Genomic DNA, 26,556 nt, shown 5'->3' on the forward strand with positions numbered 1-26,556 from the left:
CACACTCAGCTGCTGAACCTTTTACACCATACACATACACCACACCACAAACACTACACAAATTACAACATATACAATTACACAGCAACACAATAACACTGTACACCGTTTCTTCTTACACGTATACTTGGTGTTGTTGATGTTTCATAATGACATGTTATGAAATGCAACTATAACCTAAGGTGTTCATCAGAACTATTGTTCTGATGGTTGGATGGGTCTCCTAGTGAGTATCAAACAATGTCCTGTTGTATGATGTCCTAGCTCCAGTATGTGCATGCTGCTGAAGTGGTCTGTTATATTGCCAGTACTCATGGGAACCATATGTCAATTCCAAAAAATATTCCTTTGGTGGTTGTTGGTCTACTTGAAAAACCAACAAACTTTCCTGAGTAAGTTTTCTTGTGGTGAGATACAGCGAGGAAGGTAAATCATTTGGTAAGCTTTCTCCATTCCTGATAAATAAATGCATCGTAACAGCTCGTAGTTCTCAAAAATCTGTTATAAAGCTAAGAAGTGGGCCCTGCTTGTTAAGTGCATAATGAAGAACAGTGCCGGAAACAGCCAACCCTTAAGTATATAAAATTGATGGGGTAGTTGAACCCCGTAAGACGTTGAATTTCAGCAACAGAGTGATTTTTTCCTTGACTTTGCTGCTGTAGAATTACCTGAAATAACAGAAGAGTTGTCACTGCAGTCAGTCACAGCAGTGCAGAGAATTATGAGAAAGGAGAATGTTGTTTAAGTATAAGCATCTTCGTTAGTTCAAACTTTTTCAAGTCCGATCATTCCTGACAAAATAAAAGTAGATTACCTTTCTATCCGTGTATGACCATATATCTTAATCTTAGAGGCTGCTTCCAGTGTCAGGATTTTGGTTACAACAAAGATGGTTGCGTGAAAGAACAACTTTGTGTGCATTCCAGCTGTGACACAATGACATCACTGGTACTGAAAAGAGAAATGTGCAGATTGTAAAGGTCCACACTCAGTAAGGTCTTGAGAATGCCCCATTTACAAAGAAGAAAAAGGTATTTTGAAGATCTGTTCTGAACAGAAAGTTCACTTTCCTTTGGCTCGTTTGGAATACAGAAAATCCCTCAGCATGAGAAACACTGTACAACCTGGTATAAGTTTTGTTCAGACTCTCTCTTCTAACAATACACAAAAAGTGAATGAATACGGATCTTGCAAAGAACTGACAGAAGCTTTATCTGACAAAGTGAAGTCCTTCACTGCTGCTATTATAGCATTGAGTACTGGCAAGAAGGTAATTTCTGCTAGAAGTTACCAATTTCACAGCTAACAATCAACGCCTATGAAGGAATCTATTAAAACATCATCTTGTGGTATGGCTTCTCCACCTTCCCAGGCTTCCACCCCTCCAGGTTTCTACAAGAATATGGTAGCAGATGAAGTGCCTGAAGAAGCAAAACACTTCTTAAAGGTCGTAAAATCCAAAAAGAAAAACCAGGAAGTATATGTTAAGTAATTTGTTCGCAGAGTTTTTATTTGTAACAGGAAAAAGTATTTCTTATGGCTACAAAATATTTTTCAGTGGTTTGTTTGCAGTCTCCGTTCTAGCCGTGAGGATATTGAAATCTTACTAAAGGGAGAAAATCCTTTAGTACTGCAGGAGACTCACCTCCATTCATGGAATGATGTACCCTTTTGCAGTTACGTCCACGAAAGGTCCACCATCAAACTGAACGCAGAGGACATAAAGAAGTGGCTGTTTTCGTGAAGGAAATTGTATAAAGTGATGCATATTCCGCTTGTGACAAACATCCCTGCAGTATCAGTGAAGATACTGGTGCCATTTAAAATGAATGTCTGCAAGTTTTATCTTCCACCTAATTCCGATATCAGTGAGAATGATCTTTAATCTACTTAATAATTGGCCATTTCAACGTCCTCACTATTCTTGGGGCTCATCATCATGTTCTTCCAGAGGCACGATAGTTGATCGGTTGAGGCAGAACTTGGATCTTTGCTTGTTGAACGAAGGGTCGTGAATGTTTATATCATCTTCATCAGGCACATCTTTGTGAATCTATCTGTCGCTGTGTTCATTAACCCTACTTCCACGTCCCACCTGTTGAGTTTCCAAAAACTGTTTTGGAAGCGATCACAGACCAGTTAGTTGTTAATTCGATCAGTAATAATGATTTTTTTCAGAGTCAGCTATGCAGGTGGGTAGTTGGGAAAGCAGACTGGATTGAGTACAAAGAGTCATTTAACCAATATAACGAAAGTAGCGTGATCCACCAACTTTCCAAGTTTTCACACCTGATACTTGATAGTGCAGGTGAATATATCCCTCTAACATCGGCAAAACTAAGGCGGCCTGCTGTTCCTTGGTGCGATGAAGAATGCAGGAAGGAGTTCATTTAGGGATTGTCGCAGAGCTTTGTGTAATTTCAGTCACAGGCCTACAACAGAGCACCTACCACAATAAAGAGGGCTGTTTGCTGTTAAGTGTTTTGGTAAAAAATTGGCTATTGTTAAGAACTTTTGCAACATTGCATTATAAATTATAGACTTGAATCCTTACTATCGACAGAGTGCCTGTGACCTTTTCTCAGCTTTAAGTAAAACACGAAAACCTTTTGCCGGAAGATAAACTATTTTAGGTTTGGTTTTTATTTATATGTTTATTAGGTACAGAAAGGATAATACGATCTTCTGTCTATTTTGCTTCAATAAAAACCGATTTTTAAAAGTTTTCATTTACTTTTTATTAGCTGTATTTACATTAATTTACTCAGAATTAAATTCTCAAGTTTTATTACCAAAGCTTCCTCATATAGTCATTTAACAAAGCTATTGTAATACAGACCTAAAAAAATTTGATTTTTGATACCGAATGTTGTGTTTTACGTCAGATATCTTAAAAACTACTAGTTACAGTTCTGGGACCTGTTGTTTTTCCTATATTCCAGCTCAAATTGCATAATAAACCATTAACTTTAATTCTTAATTTGGATCCCAAAAATTACAGTAGGACTTTTTTTTATTAGAAGAGCTGAAAATCGCGGCCAATTATTTCGCTAGCTGTAAACTCGAAAACAAAACGTTTCCGGACTTGTTTTTACATGAACCTTTTTCATTATTTTCACCAGTGGAAATGTCCTGAAAGTTTCTCCATGCATTACTCTGTATATATAAAATTAAAAAAAAAATAACTACTTCAATATTCATAAACAATTACGCTGGGAAACAAAAAATAATTTTTTTTGTCTTGGGAAGAAAAATATGATTCTGATAGTATTTTTTCTTCCGAATTCAAATATGATATCGGTTTTTCCCCATCACGCAAGGTTTCAGAGAGACGGGCATTTATATTTTTAAACATTTTAGTACTTTCTGCATTCGTAATTACACAATATTCAAACATTTGACTTACCTAGAAAGTAAGATATGACGATTTTCTGCTATATTTCGCCTGCGGAGCATCCCTCTTGATGGTCTAACAATAATCGACCTTGATATCTCTTTTCCATAGCTGAAATCTCCTAACGAGTGTTCCTCCACATGCTCATTGTGCCAAGATTTTCCGACAAGAAATCAAGTGCGGGTGCAGGAAGTGTACTTTTAAGGATATATTACAACCCAAATTTTTATACGATCGTTGACAATATCACTGTAACTTTTCCGCTTTTCGATTTCCCAGAAAAACTCTGAGTAACATTTTTGAATGTTTGCCAAACTGGCATTCTCCAGTGGATCAAAAGTTCCTCAAACTTTTCATCATGCATTACTGGACCCTCAAATATTCCTTCTTTAATTTTTGCATAACTAATTTTAGGAAACTTTTGTTTTAAGTACATGAAACTAGGAGTATTGTCCATAGCCTTGACAAAATTCTTCATTAATTCTAGTTTGATATGTAACAGAGATAGATACACATTTTTAGTATTACACAATGGATCATGTTTCACATTTTTCTGTTCAGGAACGAGTGATTTGTGTTTAGGCCATTCTTTTGTAATGAAATGGTTTTTTTCTGTCCCTACTATCCCATTCACACAAAAAAAAAAAAACAACAGTACTTTGTGTAATCAAGCTGCAGACAAGAATAAGTGCAATTACATTCAAATCATCACAAATATTCCATTCATATACTGCATATTGAAGCTTTTCCTATACAAATTTAAAGTTTTCAATGTTTCTTTCACTCTAGCAGAGCAAGTCACAGGTGCGATGGGAATTTATTACCATTATGCAGAAGCACAACTTTTAAAGTAACTTTTTAGAGGAATAAATGAACATGTGCCATTCTGTTGGGTTATATTCATAACAGAATGTCTCCATAAGAGAAGAAATGTCATTACAAAACACTAAGCCATTTTCTTCACAAAAATAGTCTAAATTCACAATGACGATTATGATAAGTACATATCTTTGTATTCTTTTGAAGAAGATTCCATCCTTTTAGCCAGAAAGCAAGAATTTAAAACTTTTTTTTTTGGATAACTTTAAATCTCAAAAGAGATTAAGATTTTCATGTCAGTAAATGAGGCTCAGATGAACTGCTTTGTTCAAAAGTTGTATCACCTGAATCTGTTTCTTTTGTTTCCTTATTTCCATCAGACTTGAGCTTTCTTCATCTGTCACATGCTGTTTGGTATGGGCAATTCTTCGCAGTGTGCAACTGGTCCATTGCAGATTGGAAGGTAGAGTACACCAGTATGTTTTGATGTAATCCCTTTAATGTTTAGTCAGAATAGTGAGCTTTGGGTTCCCTCCAAATTCTAGGGATAACAAATGACATGTGCCAATTTTCCATGCACTGAGATGCCTAGTACATGATAAACAACAGATATGTGAGGCTCACATATATGACATGTGCCAATTTTCCATGCACTGAGATGCCTAGTACATGATAAACAACAGATATGTGAGGCTCACATATCAGGCCCTTGTTTGGTCCCTGACTTTACACCCAAAATAAATTTCATAACAAATGGAGTAAGGTTTTGGTTTTGGGACTTGAGTGTTATTCACCACATACATAACAAAATTTGTTAGGATGATTTAAACAAACTCTAGGCATTTTGTAACTAACGACTGATTAAAACAAGTAAAGTTGTATATATATAATACACAGTAATGCAGACACACAAAGCACTCACAATGACATGTTTATTGGTTCACTACTATCTTACAACTGGCATCATTCTGATGAATGTGTGCTACACTAGATCATGTTTGTACATGTCTATACACGTGTGAACCTGCACAATTTTGGCAACGCTACCCTTTGAGTAAGCTCATTTGGTTCCATCATATTTACAATGCTCTAGGAGCTTTTTACTTGACAATGGATGAAAATATTTAAAAAAATTAAAAACAAACTGTGGGTGATGGAAAAATTCCAAATATATATTTGAAAACAGGATAAAAAACTACATTAAGTACACACCTATTGGTACTTGGGAGACAAAAATCATATTGATCAGAGTTAATATAGATGTGTATTCATTTGTTCTTATTACAAGTCACTTCTTTTGACAGAAATACTGACTTACTAATCTTCATAACTACAAAATGTGACTCTTTCATTTACTAATAATCATGATTTTCAATAAGTGCTTACAATTATTATTATTTAATATATAATAATTATTATCATTTGTTTCATCTATTACTAATTATATATGTCATTTATGAAAGTGCTATTTGATCAGGAATTATTGAAGTACTGGATGAACTTCCATGTGAGAAACCAGGTGAATGTTTTACAAAGTTAGCTGATATAGCATCAGAAAGGATGGGTGGTACAAGTGGTAGTCTTTATAGTTTAATGTTAAGAGGTGCAGCTCGCTATGTTCCAGACTGGTTAGAAGCATGGAAAAATGCATTACAAACTGTCAAAAAGTATACACCTGTTAAAGTTGGATATAGATGTATGGTAAATATTTTAGTATCTGTTATATTATTTAAAAACTAATATTTATAAACATCAGTCATAGTTAATTTTCTTGAGAGTAATGATGTTCATTGTAATATAACCCAGTAATAAATATGATAAAGATATCACTTCACGGACTGAATATCATCTGCATTTTTTCAGTGAGCTGGGCATACTGATATACAATAATGTATTCAGCTTAGTGAAGAAGACAATGAAAACCACTTCACTCTACATTTTCTCCTGTGAGTCTGGCATTGAATGCTCATTAATTTTGAAAATGGCTATGCCCATTTTAGGAGTAGCTTTAAAGTTTTATGTCAGTTGAACTTTAACATATGTGGCCTGCTTCACATCAATGTGTCATGTGTTGTTAGGCAGTGCCTTAAAATTTTGTTGAATAAAATCAATTGTCACTTTGTTACATTAAGAGAAATCTTGAAAATTTATAAGTGTGGTGTTGCCTAGATTGAATTTTTGACTTATGAAAAATTGCACATTTACGAATACTCAGAAGACAAAAACATATCAGGGATAGGGGGCAATTAATGCAAAGAGATACAAGTCATTTCTTAAATTTGAAAAAGAGAATATTATGTTTCTAGCAAAACATATACAATGTGGATGTTAATAAACTCTTTCAATTTATTTACAAAATCTTTTTGTCCAGCATTAGTTATGCCACCACATTCCCATGTACGAACTGCACCCAGGGCTACATTTGCTTCATTAACTTATCTCCTTTCATCAGCACCCTTATTAAATGTAGCTATTCCATGACTACAAATCTGCAATTCCTCAGTCGGACAGTTATTCTTCATATGTTTCTAATTTGCTCATATAATCTTTTACTGTTGCTTTTCATTTTCTTAATTTTGCAACATTTTTCAACAATAAATAATCAGCTACAGCTATGACAAGAGATCCAGGAATATTTTATAAATCTAGGTATTTCTCATAATATTGGGTTCTGACAGTAAGCAAAGAAGTTAATTCTTTCAGTCTTTTAATTTTTGTTAAACAATGGGTCCTTGAAATGACAAACTGTATCCACTTAAGATTTTGAAAATATGGTGAAAAACTCTAGCCATGGCATAGACCGGAATGATCCTAAGAGCTATAGACAATTTCACTGCTATGCCATTTCTTCAAGATGCTTGAAAGACTCATCTTCCAAAGAATAATGGATAAAATCAAACCATGCCTCATCCCTCAACAATCTGGTTTCAGGGAATGGAAGAGTTGTTCTAAATCACAGATCTTAAAATTAACTCAGCACATCGAGGATGGTTTTGAAAGGTGGCAAATAATAGGATCTGTATTGATAGATCTCACGACAACCTATGACATTGTCAACTACAAACTTGTAATAATGTCACTCAACTCTCAGCCCACTACATGATTAGGAATCTTCTCCAAAACATATTATTTCTGGAATTCCAAAAAAAAGAAGGTGCTGAACACAGAAGAATGGTGTACTTTAAGGTAGTGTGCTTGCACCGGTTCTTTTCAACATCTATAACAATGATCTCTGAATAGGCTGCACTCAAGCGTCACAAGATGCAGGGCAAACTTATGTAGGTGGGCTCTGTTGCGTGCGACTGTGACAATATGAAGTCTACAGTCCATTTGCATCAATGTCATCTTTGCACACAGAAGGAACTGTTTAAGGCAAAAAGAATGCACTTGATGTCACTAATATTTGGTACACTATTGTTTAAGTGGCCTGTGAACTGTGATGTGTGTGTCTGTGTATATATATAATAATATATATATCTGTATTATCCTTGCTTTCATGTTCTATTACAATCTTTAATGCAAATTCTTTCTCTGAACTTAATTTTGTTTTATCTGATGAACTTTCCAATGAGATTTTTTCATTTAGTTTAAAACAGTGCTTCTGATATGATAATAATAATAATTTTATTTTTCTTTATCTTTCATAAAGTCACTTTTCTGGCAAAAAAGTTTTCAACTAACTAACTGTTCTATGTACTTCTTTCTAATTTCTGTCAATAATTTCAAATGTATTAAATCTTTATGCACCTTCATATGTACACTAAGTATTACAATGTAAAATTACAAACAAGGAACAGACATTCAGTAGTCTGCTTGGTGTAGATTAAACACATATGAGTGTGTACATATTGTGATAATACAGTGACAGTTATCTTAAAAAATTCTACATATTAAGACAAATTTTGTAAGAGAAAGTCCTGTAAGACTTAACCTTAATATTACCAGATAAATAATATTCTGCCAAAACATGTTTTCTAGATTTCTCTTATTAGATTTATTATTAAGTTAATTCTTATTTAGTTATTCAGTTCAAATTAAGTTTTCGGAACATCTTAAAAAGAGTACTTTTTTCATAGTAGCACCTTCATTGTAATTTATTCCACCAATTAATAAATGATAGAAAAAAAGTGTTATCTTATATTTGTTATACTTTTTGTAGCACTATACATTTTCATTCATATGCTTTTTATTTATAGATGGATGCTTTAATTCCTGCTTACAAAAAATTTGAATCGAGCATTGCAGCTGAAGAAAACTTGTTACACTCTTTGAAAGAAGCAGTTTTAGCTGCTCAAATCGGCTGTGAAAACACTCGTAATATGAAAGCATTGTAAGTATTTTAATATTTTATTTAATTTAGAACAGAATTCATCTGAAAAATTGTAGGGCACTTTCTGATAGAAAGATTATTTTGGCACTGTCATTCTAAACCATCATTGCTTATATCTCAGGACTAGTTCTTTTAAATTGTTACGCACTGTATTTATTGTTCAAGCAAATAGTTGAGAAAGTGTGCACAGCATTTCTTTAATCCTTTAAATGAATTGATGATGACATTGGCAATCATGATACAGCTAAGAAAAATCACTTTGTAATAAACATTAATAATCTAAAAAAAAATATCCATAAATAATATATCATTGGTCTGTAAATATTAAGATTGCTTATTGTAATGAATGAACATATGTTAATAGTGCCACTTATCTAACCTGCCATTACCCAAATTACAATCTCATTCTTTTGGGTCCTGGGCAAAACAGTAAACCTTGATAGTCAGTTCATCTTTTTTCACACCCATCCCTTTTTCTTATCCTTGATCCCTTCTTCTCCATCACAATTCTGTGGGATGCAGGTCTTACCTAAATAAATTCTTAGATATCAGGATCTGAAAGAGTCAGTGAATCCTTGGTTTCTAAAGGAGGCTGCTTATATACCAAATTGAGGGCTTTTCGTCTGGTGGCTGCACAAAGTCTGATGGATAAATTGGGCCTACTAACTCTCCTCCTAATAACCAATACCATCTCATTTAACATCCTTGGGTGATTCCATCGATGAAAGATTATTACTTTTTATTTAGTCTTGTATTTTTAGTCTACTGACTAACCAATTAAATCTTTTTGTTCACCACTGTAACTTTGTTGTTTGTAACTGCAGTTTTATTTTAAGATGTTATCCATTTTTCCTTTTATCTTTCTCAGCTCTATTCCCTTATGTTCCATGTGATATTTTGAACTGTTGTATTACCTACCAGTTTTCTGTCAGTAGTTTAAATCTTTAGAACATGTTACCAGCCTTTGACTTAAAAATAGAAGAAATGAGAAAATGATATTAAATAGAAACCACTAGCCTGTGAATAGATTACTCAGAGCTATGAAAGAAAATTACTGAAAAGGAATCATATAAATAACTGATAGAGAATGGCACAATTAGAGATGGAGAAATTTTAGAAAAGGAGGTTTTAAGAGAGTAATGAATGAAGTGGACAAAAGAGAAAACCTAATTACTTTAATCAAAGACAAGCTCAGATGATGGATGGCTTGCAACATCCTTGTCTCGATATAGCAATGCCTATAAAATGAAAGTATTTAAAATTAATAAATGTACAAATATTACTGAAGTATTGCTTACTTTCTATTTTGCTTATATTAGTGTAATTAGAGGATTTGAAGCCAGTTCTATTCTCAAAAAGTATTGTCAGTAATTTCTACTTTCAGTAAAAAATTTGACTTATACATGATTAAAATTGTTGTAATACAGGATTATCGTAAAAGAATGGTGCGGTCTTGAACACGTTTTAAATTAAAACAGAATTACTTACAGTTTATGTTTTTTATTTTTCAAATTTATCGTCTCAAACATTTTTTTACATAACTAATAAATTTCAATATGTGCGCACTGCCCTAGTCGCTCAACAAATGCCCAAACGATACTCAACTTCTCTCCAAACATTAGTTAACATTTCTTCGTTAATGGTTGTCATTGCTTCATTAATCCTGTTTTTTAAGTGGTTTAGGTCACAAATTTTTTGTGTATAAACAACGCTTTTGATGTACCCCACAAGAAAAAATCGCAAGTTGTCAGGTCTGGAATCCTTGCCGGCCTATCCATCGATCTCCAAATTTTTCGTTCAAAGCGTCCGTGACCGATGCATTGAAGTGTGAGGGAGCACCATCTTGTTGAAAATAAAGTTGATGAATGTTTTCGAGTTCATCCGGCTGAGGAAAGCAATAATCGGTTAACATGTCAAGATACACAACTCCATTAATTGTTTTTTCAGCAAAGAAGAAAGGCCCTATTACACGATTTTTCATCTCACCACACCAAACATTAACTTTAGGCGAATCCCGTTTTCTCAATAATTGCGTGTGGGTTTTCAGAGCCCCATATTCGTGAATTGTGTCTGTTAACGCATGGAATGTAGCTTCGTCTATAAAAATTATATCATCTAAAAATGTAGTTTTCACTTATTCTGTCTGACATTTCAACAGCGAAATTGTAACGTTTTACACCATCATCGGGTTTCAATTCCTGCAGTATCTGGATTTTATAAGCGTGTAATTTCAGATTTTTATGTAAAACTTTGTGAACTGTTGATTTTGGAATACCTAATTCGACGCTTCGACGGGGGATGGACTTCCCAGGACTTCTAATTGCCGATCGTCTAATTAGTTCAACCGTTTCGTCTGGTACACTTGGTCTGCCAGTTGATTTCTGTTTTTTAACCGATCCGGTTTCTTCGAATCGTTTGAACCAACGTGTTATGTTATTTTTGTGTGGTGGATCTCTTCTGAATTCAGGTAGAAAGGCACGTTGAACTAAAATTACGGATTTTAATTCAGCCATCAATAAAACACACTTTGCTTTGACTTTATCTGAGAACATAGTAACTCACTAAACTCACCGCAACAACAATACAAGAACTGATGTTGTGGTTACAACTGCTGATAAACAAAGTTTTGGGCTGTCAGGGATACCAATATAATATCTAGAAATTTCCCTACAATCTTCCTATGAATTACTGAAACAACACCATTCTTTTATGATAATCCTGTATAATGCAGCAAAAGAAAATAATATGTCTTTAATGTAAGAAGTACAATAGTATTTTATATTTTACCTGATAGGCAATTCACTCATTAGTTATACTGTACAACCATAGACAGGAAACAGTCTCTGAGTCAGTCCCTCCACTAGATTCAAAGTGTACACCGACATTTCAGGTGATGTGGAAAAACTAGCAGTCATACTTTACTCAGAGAAGTGATAGAAAAAGGGAGTAAGGATAAGAAAAATGTGAATGGAAAAGATAGGAAAAGAGGGTTTCTCCAAGAAATCCTTGTAGGAACTGCTGTATCTGACAAACTACCATGTTCAGAGGATTGCTCGAGGCCTCTCTCCTGTCCACAATTCAATGGGAATTAGAAATATTTTTAAATACATGGGAGCAGCACTAATCCTAATCTGGGAGTTGAGAATTAGATTTACAATTCCAAATACTATAGGCCTATAGGACGGCTCAGAAAACGTTGAACTACCTGATTAAGAATGCCAAGAGATCTAAGTGGAGGGAACTGTGTGGTGAGCTCGATGCTGACCCGTGGGGGCGAGCCTTCTAAATAGTAATGAAGCGATTGGGGAGGCGAGTGCCAGTGCTGAATGAGAACGAAGCGGCGCGCCAGATGTTCGTACTTTTCCCACGGGAGGAGGAGATAAGACGGGAGGCAGTCTTGTGCGAACGTGGCAGGTTCGCACAGGATGAGGTGATTGCCGCAATTAACAAGTTAAATAACAAGAAGAGTCCGGGCCCAGATGCAGTTCCAGCAGCGGTCATTAAAGGCCTGGCTAGAATAGTACCGTGGGAGATGACGGACATTTTGAGCTATGGGCTGCAACACCGCACTTTCCCTCAATGCTGGAAGGAGGCCAGAACGGTTTTTCTTCCCAAACCGAATACAAGCCCAGGCATTTGCGAGTATCGTCCTATCAGCCTCATAAATAATATGGGTAAGGCTGCTGAGAGGCTTCTTGCTACCAGGATCCAAGAGGAGCAGGACCTAAGCGGAAGCCTACATTTGGAGTAATATGGATTCTGTAAGGGCCGTTCAACACTGGATGCGATAAACAGGGTGGTTAGCTGGCGGCGGAGGTACGGAGCGGTACTTGGAGGACCAGAAGGATCCCATTGATGGTCCAGTTAGATATCTAAAATGCATTTGGCTCGGTATCGTGGATGGCCAATGTAGCGGCGCTCAGAGAAATGAATGTTAGTGACCACTTGCTAAACCAGGTTGACTGCTACCTGTCTGATAGATGGACGGAGGTTCGCACTTTGGAGGGGGTGGTGAGATTTCCGGACTTCGGTGGAGTTCCGCAGGGGTCTGTGTTAGGCCCCATGCTATGAAACATCTTTTACGCCCGGATGCTCCGGTTGCCTTATCCGGAAGGAGTCAGCGTAGTCACTTACGCTGACGACATTGCACTATTGGTGGAAGATAAGGAAATTGGTGATGCAGAGGATAAAGCAAATCGCTCCCTCCAACTCATAGACAACTGGCTAATAAACAACAACATGGAGGTGTTCCCGGCAAAAAGCAAGTGTATCCTCTTCACGGGTAGGAGAAGACTGCGCGGCGTTCGGGTCGTGATCCGTGGAGAGGTTATAACTGAGGTCAAGGATACAAAATACCTAGGGGTGATAATAGATAAAAAATCCCACGTTTGGTGGGCATATAGAAAATGTGTGCAAAAAAGTAGGGCTCACCATAAAAGCCATCAGGAGATTATTCGTGGAACACACAGTACCGGGGGCCTCCAAACGGAAACTGATGCGTCGGCAGCGGTGTCTGCGGCGCCGGTTTGGGTTGATGCAATCAGGATACAAAGAAACAAGGATAAACTGCGAAGAATGCACAGAACGGCATTGTTGGGAGTGGTGGCAGGGTATCGTACCCTGTCATATGAAGCTATACGTGTGCTTGCGTCGGTCCCGCCGATAGAACTTCAGATCAAGAGCAGGAAAGTGAGAGCGGAAGGGTGTAATAGAGCTGAAACCGAGGCGATGACCCGACAGTGGTGGAAGGAAGTATGGGCAGAGACTAACGCTGCGGCCTGGACCAGAAGGTTAATAAGTGATTTGGACGCATGGCTGGATCGCCAACATGGCGAGGTGAACTTTTACGTAACACAGATGATGTCGGGTCATGGATGTTTTGGTTACTATTTAAAAAGATTCGGCAAGAGATACACACCCAACTGCGACTACTGCCAGGAGGTGGACGACGCAGAGCATACGATGTTCGAATGCCGGAGATGGGCACAATACAGACAATTCATAGCAGTCAATAACCTGAACGCGAATAACATTGTAGAGTGGTCGCTAAGGAGGGAGCAGAACTAGAACGTTTTTAACAACTTCGCCGGTATGGTTCTTCGCACTAAGGAAGAGGAGGCGCGACGAAGGAATCGTTAGGTTCAATCGTAAATATGGATAGGTGTACAGCCCTGCCTCTGAGAGCCTGTATGCCCTAGCGTTTAGGTTTCGGTGAGGGGACGGGGACTCCAGGGAGATTTCGCGGGCATAAAATTAAAAGACCTAGACCCGGCCGGTGTGGCTGGTTTTGGGGGTGCGCACGCTCCTTGTGCTGGTCGCACCGGTTTGAGGCAAATGGCATAAAGACCGAGACCCGGTTTCTGTCGGCAGGGGTGGGGAACGGCATAGCCCTCGTCAGCGGGAATTAGAGGCAGGCAAGAAAAGATCTAGTTAGTACCGGGGCGGTTGACCTGCCGTGCCGGGTGTAAAACCAGTGGGCGGGAAGACCGCCTTAGAGTCAAAAGACACGTCTCTGGGCCGAGTATACTTAATTGGATGTCCGGCCCAGGAATGTAGGGAAAAAAAAATTCCAAATACTATTAAAAAAAACAATACTTTTTTCTAGTATGTCTTTGAATTTAAAAATTCGTTTTAAAATTTAAAAACGATGCTGAAATAAACAAGGTTAATATGATAAAATAACAAATTTTTTCCATCAAATGATTTATAACTCTTGCAACTGAAAATTTATTTTTTGTGATGATTACAGTATTATAATGTTTATTAAATGCAGTGCATAATTTCACTTTTTTCCAAATTTTTTTTTTGCAATAATCTGTCTTAACATTTTTTTCTAGTTTGACCTGTATAGAATTTATCAATACATTGAATAAATGAAGTGAAGATTATTTATTTGCATGGAATGATGTGCTCAGAATGTTTGACTCCAAGCCACTGTTGCATTATAGTGAATTCTGAATTATTCAAATATTGGTCCATGAGGGAAATCTGTTTTCCCTAGAATAAATCTCTTTACATTACAAGCTATGATACACTGTTTTTCAAACACTACCCAGTATATGTAAATGCTGCTTGTATTTATTAGATGAGAAACAAATATCAGCCTTTTTTCTTACTACCTGCAGCAAATCTCAATTTTGCTTATTTCCTAGCCAATAAGAAATTGATAAATCAATGTAGCTACCAAAGTATTTAACATTTAGATGATTTTCAATGATAAAATAATATCATATTTTGGCTGCAGGCAGCTTGACTAAACAAGCCACAAAAATACAAATAAACCACATTAAAGTTAGTGTCAGCAGTAGAAGTTGTCAGCGGAAGATAGTGTTTTCTATTGCTTACATTTTGAGCATACTATGTTAACACATTGTTTGATACTTCGCTCACATCATTTGGATCTATTATATTTCAGACCACTTCCTGTCTATCACCCATCATCCCCCACCACCCATTAAGCTCCCACCAAAATAAGAGTAATATGCAATAAATATAAAATCACTTGTAAACTGTGATTTTCAAATATTTTGTATTATTGTAGAAGTGAGGTCTACATTCTATAAAACTTTACTCTCCATCCCTGCAAGAAGTAGAGGATAATTTCTGAACATGAATATACATATGGATATCAGTAGTGGGAGGTTCCTGAATATATTATTTATATATCCTCTCACTTTTATTACATGTATATACTATCTGATTTCTTAACAAGTTTTAAAAAAGCAAATAATTATGTTACAGAATTGGCAGGGCGGCTTATGTTGAAGAAAAATATCAGACAGATATTGACGCTGGAGCATTTGCAGTTACATTATGGCTTGAATCAGTACATAATACGCTATCAGCTGTCATAAAATAAAATATGCGTTCACAATATTAATTCTAAATACATATAAACAAATGTATCATATCTTATAATTACTTATTAATTTTATTTTTAAAATATAAATTGTTCAATAAAAGATTGTTATTTTTAGATTACAATATTTTGTAATAAATTATTACCCTGCATTCACCAGCAATTTTATTAAAAGTTTATTTTAATATTGTTTACGCCTTTATTATTGGATATCAACTCAAGAAACTTGTTTCATGTACTCCTTTCAATCTACGGTTCATTTAGAAAAAAACATAAATAAATCATAAAAGTCACAAACACTGTACATAGTTCACTAGCAATGACATCATTGACAGGCACTGTAAATTAAATTTTTTCTATCCCTAACTCAAGTTAGTTTTTCATATTATTATTTACTTCAGTATTTTTGGCTTTATTTTTCATAATCTTTAGGTTGTGCCCTGTAACAAATAAAAATTTTAATATTACTTTTTTTTTTATTTTGGTCGATTAAAAATAATAAAATTTTGAGTAATTATCAATAGTTTTTTTTTAGACAGAATATAAAATGTTTAATATTATCTTAATTTCCTTTAATTTTTCTAGTTTGCTCAATTTACATAAAATGATACTAGTAAATTCTAAGGTCTGAAAAGTTGGAAGGAATTTATGACAAATCTATACAGTAGTGGTGTGAATTTTATGGTAATGCATCCCCTTATGTGCTGCTATTAATCAAATTTTGATTAATTTTTGTAATAGTACTAGCAATACTTCCCAGACTGGTATATCTCACTCTTAATATCATAATTATCCAGAGCTTGGATTTAGTAAATAAATGACTATAATTCATTCTAGTCCAGTAAAGTCTAAAAAATGTTTACAATAGAGGTATACATTATTTTAGGTCTGTGATGATTAAACCATAATCGAGTGAAATATATTTTGGTTTTTATATTACTGAGTCAACCACAATCTCTTTTAAAAAATAATTTCAATTCTGGTATTGAGATACTTATCTATCACAAAAATATTCTAATATTGTTGGCACAGAAATTATGGCACAGTTTTAGTTTGGTTTTATATTTGAGTAACTGCTCATAAAAGGTTGAAGATGCAAATCTGAAATTTAAAGGATAATAAATCTATAGAATGGGCTAGCTGAAATAAAAGTCTGAGTGGGACTGTGGAATAATTCTTTAACATCAAATGGAATTTAATCTGTTTTTATAGCAAAAATATATCTTCAAAAGTTTAACATCATTATCAAACACAGAATACGAAATTACATAAATTTTTATTTTTTTTATTTTATAAGGCACCAAACTCTAGTGTATATAATTTGTGTAGAAAGTAATAGCTTTTTAATTAATTTAAATTTGTATTATACTTTTAGAACCTATATCATATTGTATTGCTATTAAGCAGATAGAAAGCTGTAACTATTTTGATGTAATTATTTCTAATAATTAATATTTTCAGTAAATATTTATTAATGGTGAAATAATGGAATTATGTGAATTAAGCTGATGTATTCAAATATTTTGTATTTTTGTAAATAAAATAGTTTTTATCATGTAAACAAACAGGTGGAGTGTCCTCCCAATCTGTACTGATGGTGGCAACAGACTATACATGATTTTACTTGTGTAGTTTAAAGTTTAAGATAAATTATAGAAAAAAGAAGTTTGAGTAAAATTTTATTAAAATGACAAGTTTGATGGTTCATTACTAAGGCATTTATTCACATTTAACTTTTACAGTAAAAGTAAATGTAGAGGATAGAAGTAAGCATGAGACAAGTATTAGGATATGTAAAATGAAATAATATTGAAGTATTGATGTTAAAAGATAGATCGGTCAATGAAGTAAATCGCCAACTAATCAAATTACTGGTGAAAATGTAATTTATATAATCATTGTATGAATATTTACTACAAAAATGCTAATGAAAGAGTCAGTATGTCATATGGTTAGGTCAATGCCTTCCTCAGTATTTATTTTAATATAATATAATCAAAACTGATGGAAGTGAATGTTGACAAGCTAAATGTTTAAGTTTTTTAAATACTACAAAGTGAAAAAAAAAAAGATAGATCGGTCAATGAAGTAAATCGCCAACTAATCAAATTACTGGTGAAAATGTAATTTATATAATCATTGTATGAATATTTACTACAAAAATGCTAATGAAAGAGTCAGTATGTCATATGGTTAGGTCAATGCCTTCCTCAGTATTTATTTTAATATAATATAATCAAAACTGATGGAAGTGAATGTTGACAAGCTAAATGTTTAAGTTTTTTAAATACTACAAAGTGAAAAAAAAATAATGAAAAAATGAGGTGCTAACTTATTATTCTGGTTTAATGGCAGTTATATATAAATACTTAATATTTATAGGTATAAGCACAGTTTTTTTATACCTTCAAATTTTTGGGAATTAACACCCACCGCCAAGCAGACCTTTAGTTTAAACAAATTTAATGCTTGCACTGACTGTAAGCAGATTTGAATGACAAAAATAACAAACTATGGTTAAATGCTCAATTATTATCGTAAACAGAACTGAGAAAGTTGTATTATCTTGTGTAGTACAGATGATTAACACTTTCCTTGCTATGAGGGTGGTTGACAATTTCAGACTATGCCAGACTGGTTAAATTTTAATGGTAATTGATTCCAAATACCATTCCAAGCCACCACTTTTTTGTCGAGTTCTAATTAACAACATAACTTGGTCTGGTAATCCATGGATGTATCATGCTATTTGTACTAATTAAAAGGGATGCAGCTGCCCAAATCAAGAAAGCTACACTAAACTAAATATTTTGATTTCATTTATGACACTTATAATTTATCCATAAAACGTTTTTTATGTTTTCTTAGGGCCGTCCATTTACACTCAAGTATTTGAATTACTGTAGTGAGGTTCAGGTATTCATGTCAATTGTTGTAAAGCAGATGGTTATTTTTTTATGGTAATTGAGATATAAGTAATGTGATATATCTTTGTTTATTATAAAAAAAATATATATATCATGATTGGGTGATGATAACGCAGTGTTTTTCACGAAGAAACCCCCCAAAAATTTAAATTATTATATTTTATAAATGATACTGATGAACATAGACTTTAAAGATTTATTTACTAAAGTTAGTAATTATGAAAACATTAATTATTTTTATTATGTTAAGGTACATTTACTATATATGATATATAATTATTTAGTAAAAGAAACTATAGAGAAGTTTTTCCAAAAGATATAATATAAAATCATATATATTACTATTACACAGTCTTATATTTAATTAAACTGCACGAATTATTTGTATGTAGGTACTTATAACATGTAGTTGTACAATTATTAAATATAGTTAGAATTTGAATCCTATATAAGAAATTAGCTCATTGTTTCAATTCAAAGGGAAAATAGAGTCAAGATAAACAAAATGTTTTAAAGCTTAGAATAAATTTACTCATTTTTTAATTTAATTTCAATTAAATATTTTCTTATAATTTATAACAGAACATTATTAGCTATAGTTTATAAATTTTTAAGAAAAAAAAGTGGATTTATAATTAGCATGATGATTGTGTGCAACATGCTGTAACTAGACTATTAATTAAGCAGGCTGCTTTTAATTTTTCTTTCTTGGTGAACCATAAAAAGCCAACTGGTATCATGCATTGTACTAGAAATAGCAGCATGCATATATATTTAATCAAATGTTATTCATTATCTTTATGTAAAATAATCCAATTTAAAAACTTAATTTTAACTGTAGATCAATTTACAGTTGATAAATTGCCTTACTATTTGAAGAGTGCAGAGGAAAAGGATTGTAGTCCAGGTTTTACAACCATGAAATTTTAAAGCATATGGATGCATATTTTAGTTATTTTTAATCAGAAACTAGAAAAGGGATAAAGGAACATTTATTTATAAATATAAAAAATAATTCTTCAATAAAAATACATTCATATGTAATCAGAGCAAATCTCCCAACAAGTGGATTCTTCCTTTTTATATTATATGACTTCAGCTGTGCTTTTGCACATATTTTAATGAGGAAGATTATATGAATAAAATGATATTTATATTTCCAGTAAAGTTAATATATAAAATATATTACTGAAACAAATAAACTGGAAACCTTAAAAGAGATAATTAGACATGCCAATATGTGCCTTAGACATGTAAAACAATTGTGCTGTATACACAAGACTCCATAATGCCTAACGATGCACTCTTTAGTATCTTTCAAACTAAATGGTGCGTTTTGTAAATAAAAAACTGCCAATTATCCCACAATCTGCTTTCAGAAGATTTAGTTCTTTGTAACATTATTTGCCCTAAAAATGAAAATAATGTAATGCTGAACAGATAGTAAGTGAACACAATGATTGAAATTGAGAAAGTTATTCAGAAAAGACCTTCTAGGAAGCATCAAATCTTCTAGGATTGTTTTATAATCACAAGGTGACTAATTTTAAAGGATAAAGAACCCAAACATCCGCAAGATAATGTTATTTACATGTTATCATTACCACAACAATGTTTATTTAATGGTTGACGAATACTTATTTAAATTTATAATCAACTTCATAATTTTAGGTCAACTGCATATTAAAAATTTATAGACAATTACAAAGTTCATGGTGTAATTCTACTGTAATTGTATTGAACTATGTCAATCAAACTTATCTAAATTAAATTAAAAAATAAATTAAGGTTACTTACTAAAGATTAAATCAGTTCCAACTAAATATTACAAATTCAATAAAATAATGTAGTATTTTTTTATTTTATCAATTTTCATATGATAACACATTAAGGGAATAAGTTTAATAATTTGCAGTGTACATAAACAATTCTTGGAAGTAGTAATTATTTTAAAAGTAGTAACAGAAAGAAAAAAATGTTATATTGTCATTAAATCGTACAATCTACCATCATGTACTATAAACGATTTGTATATCTACACTTTTTCCTATTGCACACCATATAAAAAGAATGAATACATTTCTTTGTATCAAAATCAGGCCAAAAAAACAAACTCAAACGATATATCAATTATTTACAATAAACATATTGATGCGGTTAACTTATTAAAGATGAAATCAGTTCCAATTAAATATTATCAATTGAAAGTTTATTTTTTATTGATTTAGCAGCACAGACACATCTGATTCTTTCCATACTTCTATACTTTTAACATAAGCATCTTCTGTAACTATTTTTTAAATCCACTGTACTTTTACACATATACTTTAAATCATAAAATTTATATTTTTTATGATGATCAAATTTTATTTCAAACATTTTTTTCATTTAGCATTATTTGTTGAAAAAATTTAAAATATGCTTTTATTATCATGAATTTCTGTTTCTATTTGTATCTTTTTATTTCTGTTACAACAAACTATTCACAAGAATATTCTCTTTATACTTATAAGATTTGGCTGGTTGACCATAACCTTGAGGTTACCAAAACCTTGATATCTTAACAGATATCAAGGTTTTGGTAATAGAGGGATGTACAGACTGTATATAAACTTCAGAAGAATACATAGATTGGAATACATTAAACAGATAATTAAGAACGTAAAGTGTGGAATTTAGATTGCTGTTAAAAGATTACCACAAAACAGAAAGAGATATAGAGAAAAGCATCACACCAGTTATTCAATGACTAATAATGATTCAAAAAATAAAAATTTAGAAATAAATCATAGGAAAATGTTCATTTTAATAAGACACTAAACAAGATGTAATGATGAAAAAGTTCATTCAATATTTTGATTAATCTGTTTCAGCAAATAGTCAACTAAGCACTCCAATTTTTATACACACTATTCTTTATAAAAGCATTATAAATTCTTAAAAAAAAATTATTTAAAAAAAAAACTTTTGTAACATTAATAAAAAAAAGTGAAATCTAGTTACAGATGCTGCTGAATTTGAAAAAGTCACACATTAAAGGAGAAGACAAATTACAGAGAAAAAAAATATCCACAATTAATTTTTTTGCATTTCTTTTTTTATTCATTTTTGGTTGTTAACAAAAAAAAGTATATTAGTGCATAAGATTACTCATCTTAAAAAGAAAAAATCAACCAAAATACTGAACAAAAGTAACAACAATAGGAAACAAACTAAAAATCAAACTTAAATATATTTCTATTTTATAGAAACATTAATATGTTTATTCTTAAATATTTAAAAAATTTCTTAAGTACATAAAAAAAATAACAAAAATTTACTGAATTGGAGAAAGTAATAGACAACTGGAAACAAAAGAAAACTTAAGAATTACAAGAAAAAACTTAGATATTATTAAAAAATACTATGTAATAAACCTTTAAAATTTACATGAATAAGAACGTGTTTATAAAACAGGTAATGGTGATTTTAAATATTCAATGATCAGTCTTTTTATATTTAATTATTATTATAATTAAATATTCCGTGGATAAATAAGTTTAGACACAAGTTTATATGCATTAAGTGTATATGCATTAAAGTGTAATGGGGTTTCTCGTACTGTAATTATACAAAACGGGTTGTATGTGGGTTTACTTGTATTGTAATTATACTTAGATTATAAAAAAAAAGCTTTTCTAACAATAAATATTAGAGCAATAGTTAACCTTTAATATAACAAAAAAAAAAGTTTCTTTACTTGTTAATTTGAAACAAGTATTTCATTTTTACTGTTACATAAAATATGTTATTTAATTAGCTTAAACACATTAAGTTCTAATATTCCTGAAGGCAGGTCGATGTTTCTTTTTCAACAAAGCATAAGCTTAAAATAAAGTTCTTGGCACCAATTTCAAAGTTAAAAATGATTTCTGTTTATATTTTTTAGAAGATATGGTTCAATTCACCTTCTAAAAATATAATGCAATACAGGAATAATCCAAAATGTGAATGAGTCAGCTATCTCTGGAAATATTATGAAAAATATAATTGTTCTTGTAGAATCAAGTATGCAGTTTCTAAAGCTGTGAGAAAGTTTAATTTTCAGAATCTAGCTACAGCCAACACATTTTATCAGCGAAGAATGCTGCAACATCAGGTAAGAGGTGTATCTTCTAAACAGAGAGGATTAAAGAAAGAAACAAAGGGTATCAAAATGTCGAGAGTTTGAAGAAAGTAAAAACTTTGACTAGAAAAATACAATAAGTAGGTTAGTTGAAAATAAAAGAAAAAGAGTAACAAAAAGCATTTGGAAATTCTGAAAACAGAATTTGTTACTAATATTTTTTTTTAACATTTTCCAAAAAACATCAGAAGTACCAAAACCTTTTTTTTTACAATTTGTTTTTTGGACAATTTATAAATAAAATTGTCTAATAAATTTCAATATAAAACACACACATGTACGTGTACACACACCCACACAATGGAAAAGATTTTTTGTCATTATTTATATTGTTTTGGGAAAGAACAGAACTTTTTATTAATTTTTGTTTTATATAACAATGAAATAAATTTAACACTATAAAGCTTTGAAATTTACAATAATTATTAAATAAATTTAACTTTTATCATTAATTTTACTTTATTAGTGGTTATAAGTAATCATATTATTTTAAAAAGTATTAACCCTTAACCAATATAAAAAAAAAATGTTAACACTGACAGTAAATCTTTTTTATGATTAAATCCTAACCTCTAACCCTTTCTCTAGGGTTTTTCCTGCAATTAAAAATATTGCGGAAAGGGACGTCTTTAAAACAGCGTAAACAAATCACGCAATGTTACAGTTGGTGTTGTATAACCGATGAAAGAAAAACTGACAAAAAAACTTTAGTTTTTGTCCATTATTAAAATAAATTTAAAATACTGTAACAATCAAATTATCCATTAATGATGGACAGCTATTATAAAATAACACAGTAATTGTAAAAAATCAATGTGACCAAACATTAATACGCTGTACTGAAAATTTCTCTGAATTATAATCAAGGGTTAAACTGAATTACAATACTTCAGTAAGATCATAAGCTCAAAAGTGAGAATGATGGAAAATAATTATTAATAAAATGAACTCTTCGTAAAATTTATATAATCCACAAACAGTTTTGTAAAATTTATATAATCAATGAACAGTTTATTTATAAAAAGTATTTACAAAATGTTTAGCTCAAATAATCATAAATGATGATGTGAAAGCAAAGAATTATTTACTGAACAACTTAGTGTTGATAATGTGACAATGTGTTGATAATGTGGTTTTCTAAGTTATATGGTTATGTTATTCCCAAACATGTTAACACACTGAACTCAACATACAAATTGTATGGAAAGTTAAATTTGGCGTTAATGAAGAAAATATTACATGAAAATGAAACACAGATATCTATCTATATTAGAATGAAACTTAAGTTGCTACTATTCTACTGGTTGTTCTAAAGAATTTTTTTAATTTTACACAGCTTATGATATGAAGTGAAACAGGTGAAAAACTAAAACCTTATAAACATCACCATATACTAAAAATGACAATAGTAGTATATTAGACATCATCAGCAACACAAATAATTATTTATTTATGAAATAATTTTTAATCCAAGGTTATCCAACATATGCTTGTCACAGTGTGACAGAAATGCTTCACCAACATTCTACAAAATAAAAGTTCCTGGTATAAATAAAGATATAATGAATATAAAGATGTAATGAATTTCATCACTCTAAAAAAAATTAGTGTAACTAATCATTAAGCACAGCAAAATTATATAATTAAGTCAGCAAGACCACTTAAAATAAGTAGAGTTAGGATACAGTTATTGAAATCTAATTTGTGAGAGAATCAGTGATTTTTAACCATAAATAAGCAATATAATTTTCTTCAACACTAACTTCATTTTTTTAAAAACACATATGAGAATTTGCAAACATGCATCAAGATATCAGAAAAACTTGTGTAATTCGACCTGAATAAATATATATATTGAGATCTAACTCATACCAAATAAGATGCTTTTTACCATTTTTTCTTTGTAATGATCTTTTAAACAAATTATAAAAATTTCATTAATGGTTTAAAAAATTTCAAACTCCTATGTAAATTACGTCATTGCATTATAGAGTAACAACTTGAGTCAGTCTAAGCTATTGATATCATGTTAGTTTATCCCCAATATGTTAATGAACGGCTAAAGCTAACATTTTAAGAACTATATTCAACTATAATTATTTTAAGCGATCCCAGTGACCTGATATCAAGTTTAGCAATAATGGAAATTTTCTAAAATTTACTAGGAGATCTTAAACACAAACTTGATAAACTTTGAACAACTACATAACAAATCATAAAAGATCATCTACAAAAAAAAGAAGCAAATGAAATGTAGCAAAATAATTCCCTTGGATTAAATGAAATTTTAATTAATAAGGTACCTAAACTAAAACATGTAAAATGTTAAAAGATGTAAATAAAACTAAAATACATGTATTAAAATTGGGATTACAAAAGTCAAAAGTTCAAAATTAAAAACAATCACTGGTAATAGAAAAATAATCACTTTGTGACAATTAATATTTCCAAGCATTAAAGATTCTACTAAGAGCCTACTGTTAGAAACTTGCATACAATTCCACTGAGTGTTTATGCATAATTAATAGTTATGGATAATACAGAAAATAATAATTTAAACCCGGTATCAGTGACATGTTATATTAGCAATGCAATTCAAATGAAGTCTGAATCATGCTAAAGCATTTAGTTTTATTATAAGTGCTATGAATAAGGATTTAACACTAGCAAAGATATGAATTGGCATTAAAAACATGAACAGCATTTACTGTAATTGTAATGACAAGGAAAGCAAACAAAATATTAGAACTAAACATGAATAATTATTTGTCATTTACTATCAATGCACTCATGCAAAGTAAGTTAGTTCTAAAATCAATTAAAAAAAGTTATTATATGTATACAGCAAATCTCAGGCATACAAAAACCCATATAATAATAGCAATTTTTCCATGCTCAACAAATTTTTAACAGGACTATTTTCAGTAATTCAGATTGACTTAGTATTGATTTTAGTGTAATTACATTTAACCGATTGGTAAGAGTTCCAGATGAATTAATAGAAACATTCTAATTATCATACAAACAACTCTCATGTGAATATGCTGTATGAAAAATTATAAATAAGGATTATGTCTACTTCTTGCTCCTAGATATAATGTATATTTTTCTCTATAATACTTTCTAAACAGAAGAACCTAAGGCCAAGTAATTGATTTTTCATGCAAAAGCTTAATTTTTACAAATTCATTAAAAAAAGTATGTTCACTCTTCCTTTCCAACATATTTTGATAGTTCAATTTTTTATGCTGACTATACTGAGTTTTAATTAATTTAAATTCATTTTTTATCAATATGAGTATTACTTTCTGCCTTTCCAAGCATTGTAACTAAGATTCGTAGCTGACGTATATTGGAGTACCTACATTTTAAAACTACTTTTGGTACTGAGTTTCCTGAGCTGGAATCGTCTAATAAATAGCGATGTTAGTCCTCCCACTCTTCATACCTATTATCATGACCTCTTTTGCTTTTCCCTCCTGCTCTAACAGTTCTATAATTTAATGAAACTAATCCTTGTGATTCCACCACCAAAAAATCTTTTGGTGGCCAATTTTAAAGATATTTATGCAATAAACTTCTTAGTTGATTATATTTACACATTCATATAACAAATGCAGTATGCTACAATATAATTCCTTTAATGTTAGAAAAGTATTTATTTATTTATTTACTATAAGATTAAGATTAATAAATAACAATTTCTCAAACAATATCAAAGTAGTTGAACACCAAATTTATATGTTAAGGTGATGCATGAGTAACACTATCCAGCAATTATCTATCTCATTATTTTCATTGCTTTAAACCATTTTCCTTTGTTGTTAAAATAAATATAAAAAAGAATAGGCTGAAACTTTACAGCTATTAACATTTCAGCTTCAACTGATAACCGACTGAAAATGGACTAGTGGACTATGTCTAATATAAACTATGTAGGTAGCATAATTATAGAACATAAATAGATGATTTATAAATAAATAATTTAAAAATACTTCTGTTATTGTAGAAACAAAAAAGATTCATAACATCAGTAATGGGAATAAGGGGGGGGGGGGTTAT

At 31.6% G+C, this 26,556-nt stretch overlaps 2 protein-coding genes across 11 annotated transcripts in view; one reads left to right on the forward strand and one right to left on the reverse strand.

Annotated features, from left to right (window-relative positions):
* The window catches only part of LOC142328459 (PTS-dependent dihydroxyacetone kinase 1, dihydroxyacetone-binding subunit DhaK-like), a 66,296-nt gene extending 50,873 nt beyond the window's left edge, over positions 1-15,423 (forward strand). For all 8 annotated transcript variants that reach the window (XM_075372252.1, XM_075372251.1, XM_075372250.1 and 5 more), the window contains 3 exons: positions 5,691-5,914; positions 8,410-8,543; positions 15,285-15,423. In XM_075372252.1, coding sequence (XP_075228367.1) covers positions 5,691-5,914; positions 8,410-8,543; positions 15,285-15,402 — 476 coding nt within the window. In that variant the 3' untranslated portion in view covers positions 15,403-15,423. The remainder of the gene's footprint in view (positions 1-5,690; positions 5,915-8,409; positions 8,544-15,284) is intronic.
* Positions 15,424-15,448: 25 nt separating this feature from the next.
* LOC142328461 (CAAX prenyl protease 1 homolog) overlaps positions 15,449-26,556 on the reverse strand; it is a 47,115-nt gene continuing 36,007 nt past the window's right edge. For all 3 annotated transcript variants that reach the window (XM_075372258.1, XM_075372260.1, XM_075372259.1), the window contains exon 8: positions 15,449-15,842. In XM_075372258.1, the coding sequence (XP_075228373.1) occupies positions 15,815-15,842 (28 nt within the window). In that variant the 3' untranslated portion in view covers positions 15,449-15,814. The remainder of the gene's footprint in view (positions 15,843-26,556) is intronic.

This window comes from Lycorma delicatula, chromosome 7 (assembly GCF_047948215.1).
Source record: "Lycorma delicatula isolate Av1 chromosome 7, ASM4794821v1, whole genome shotgun sequence".
NCBI lineage: Eukaryota > Metazoa > Arthropoda > Insecta > Hemiptera > Fulgoridae > Lycorma > Lycorma delicatula.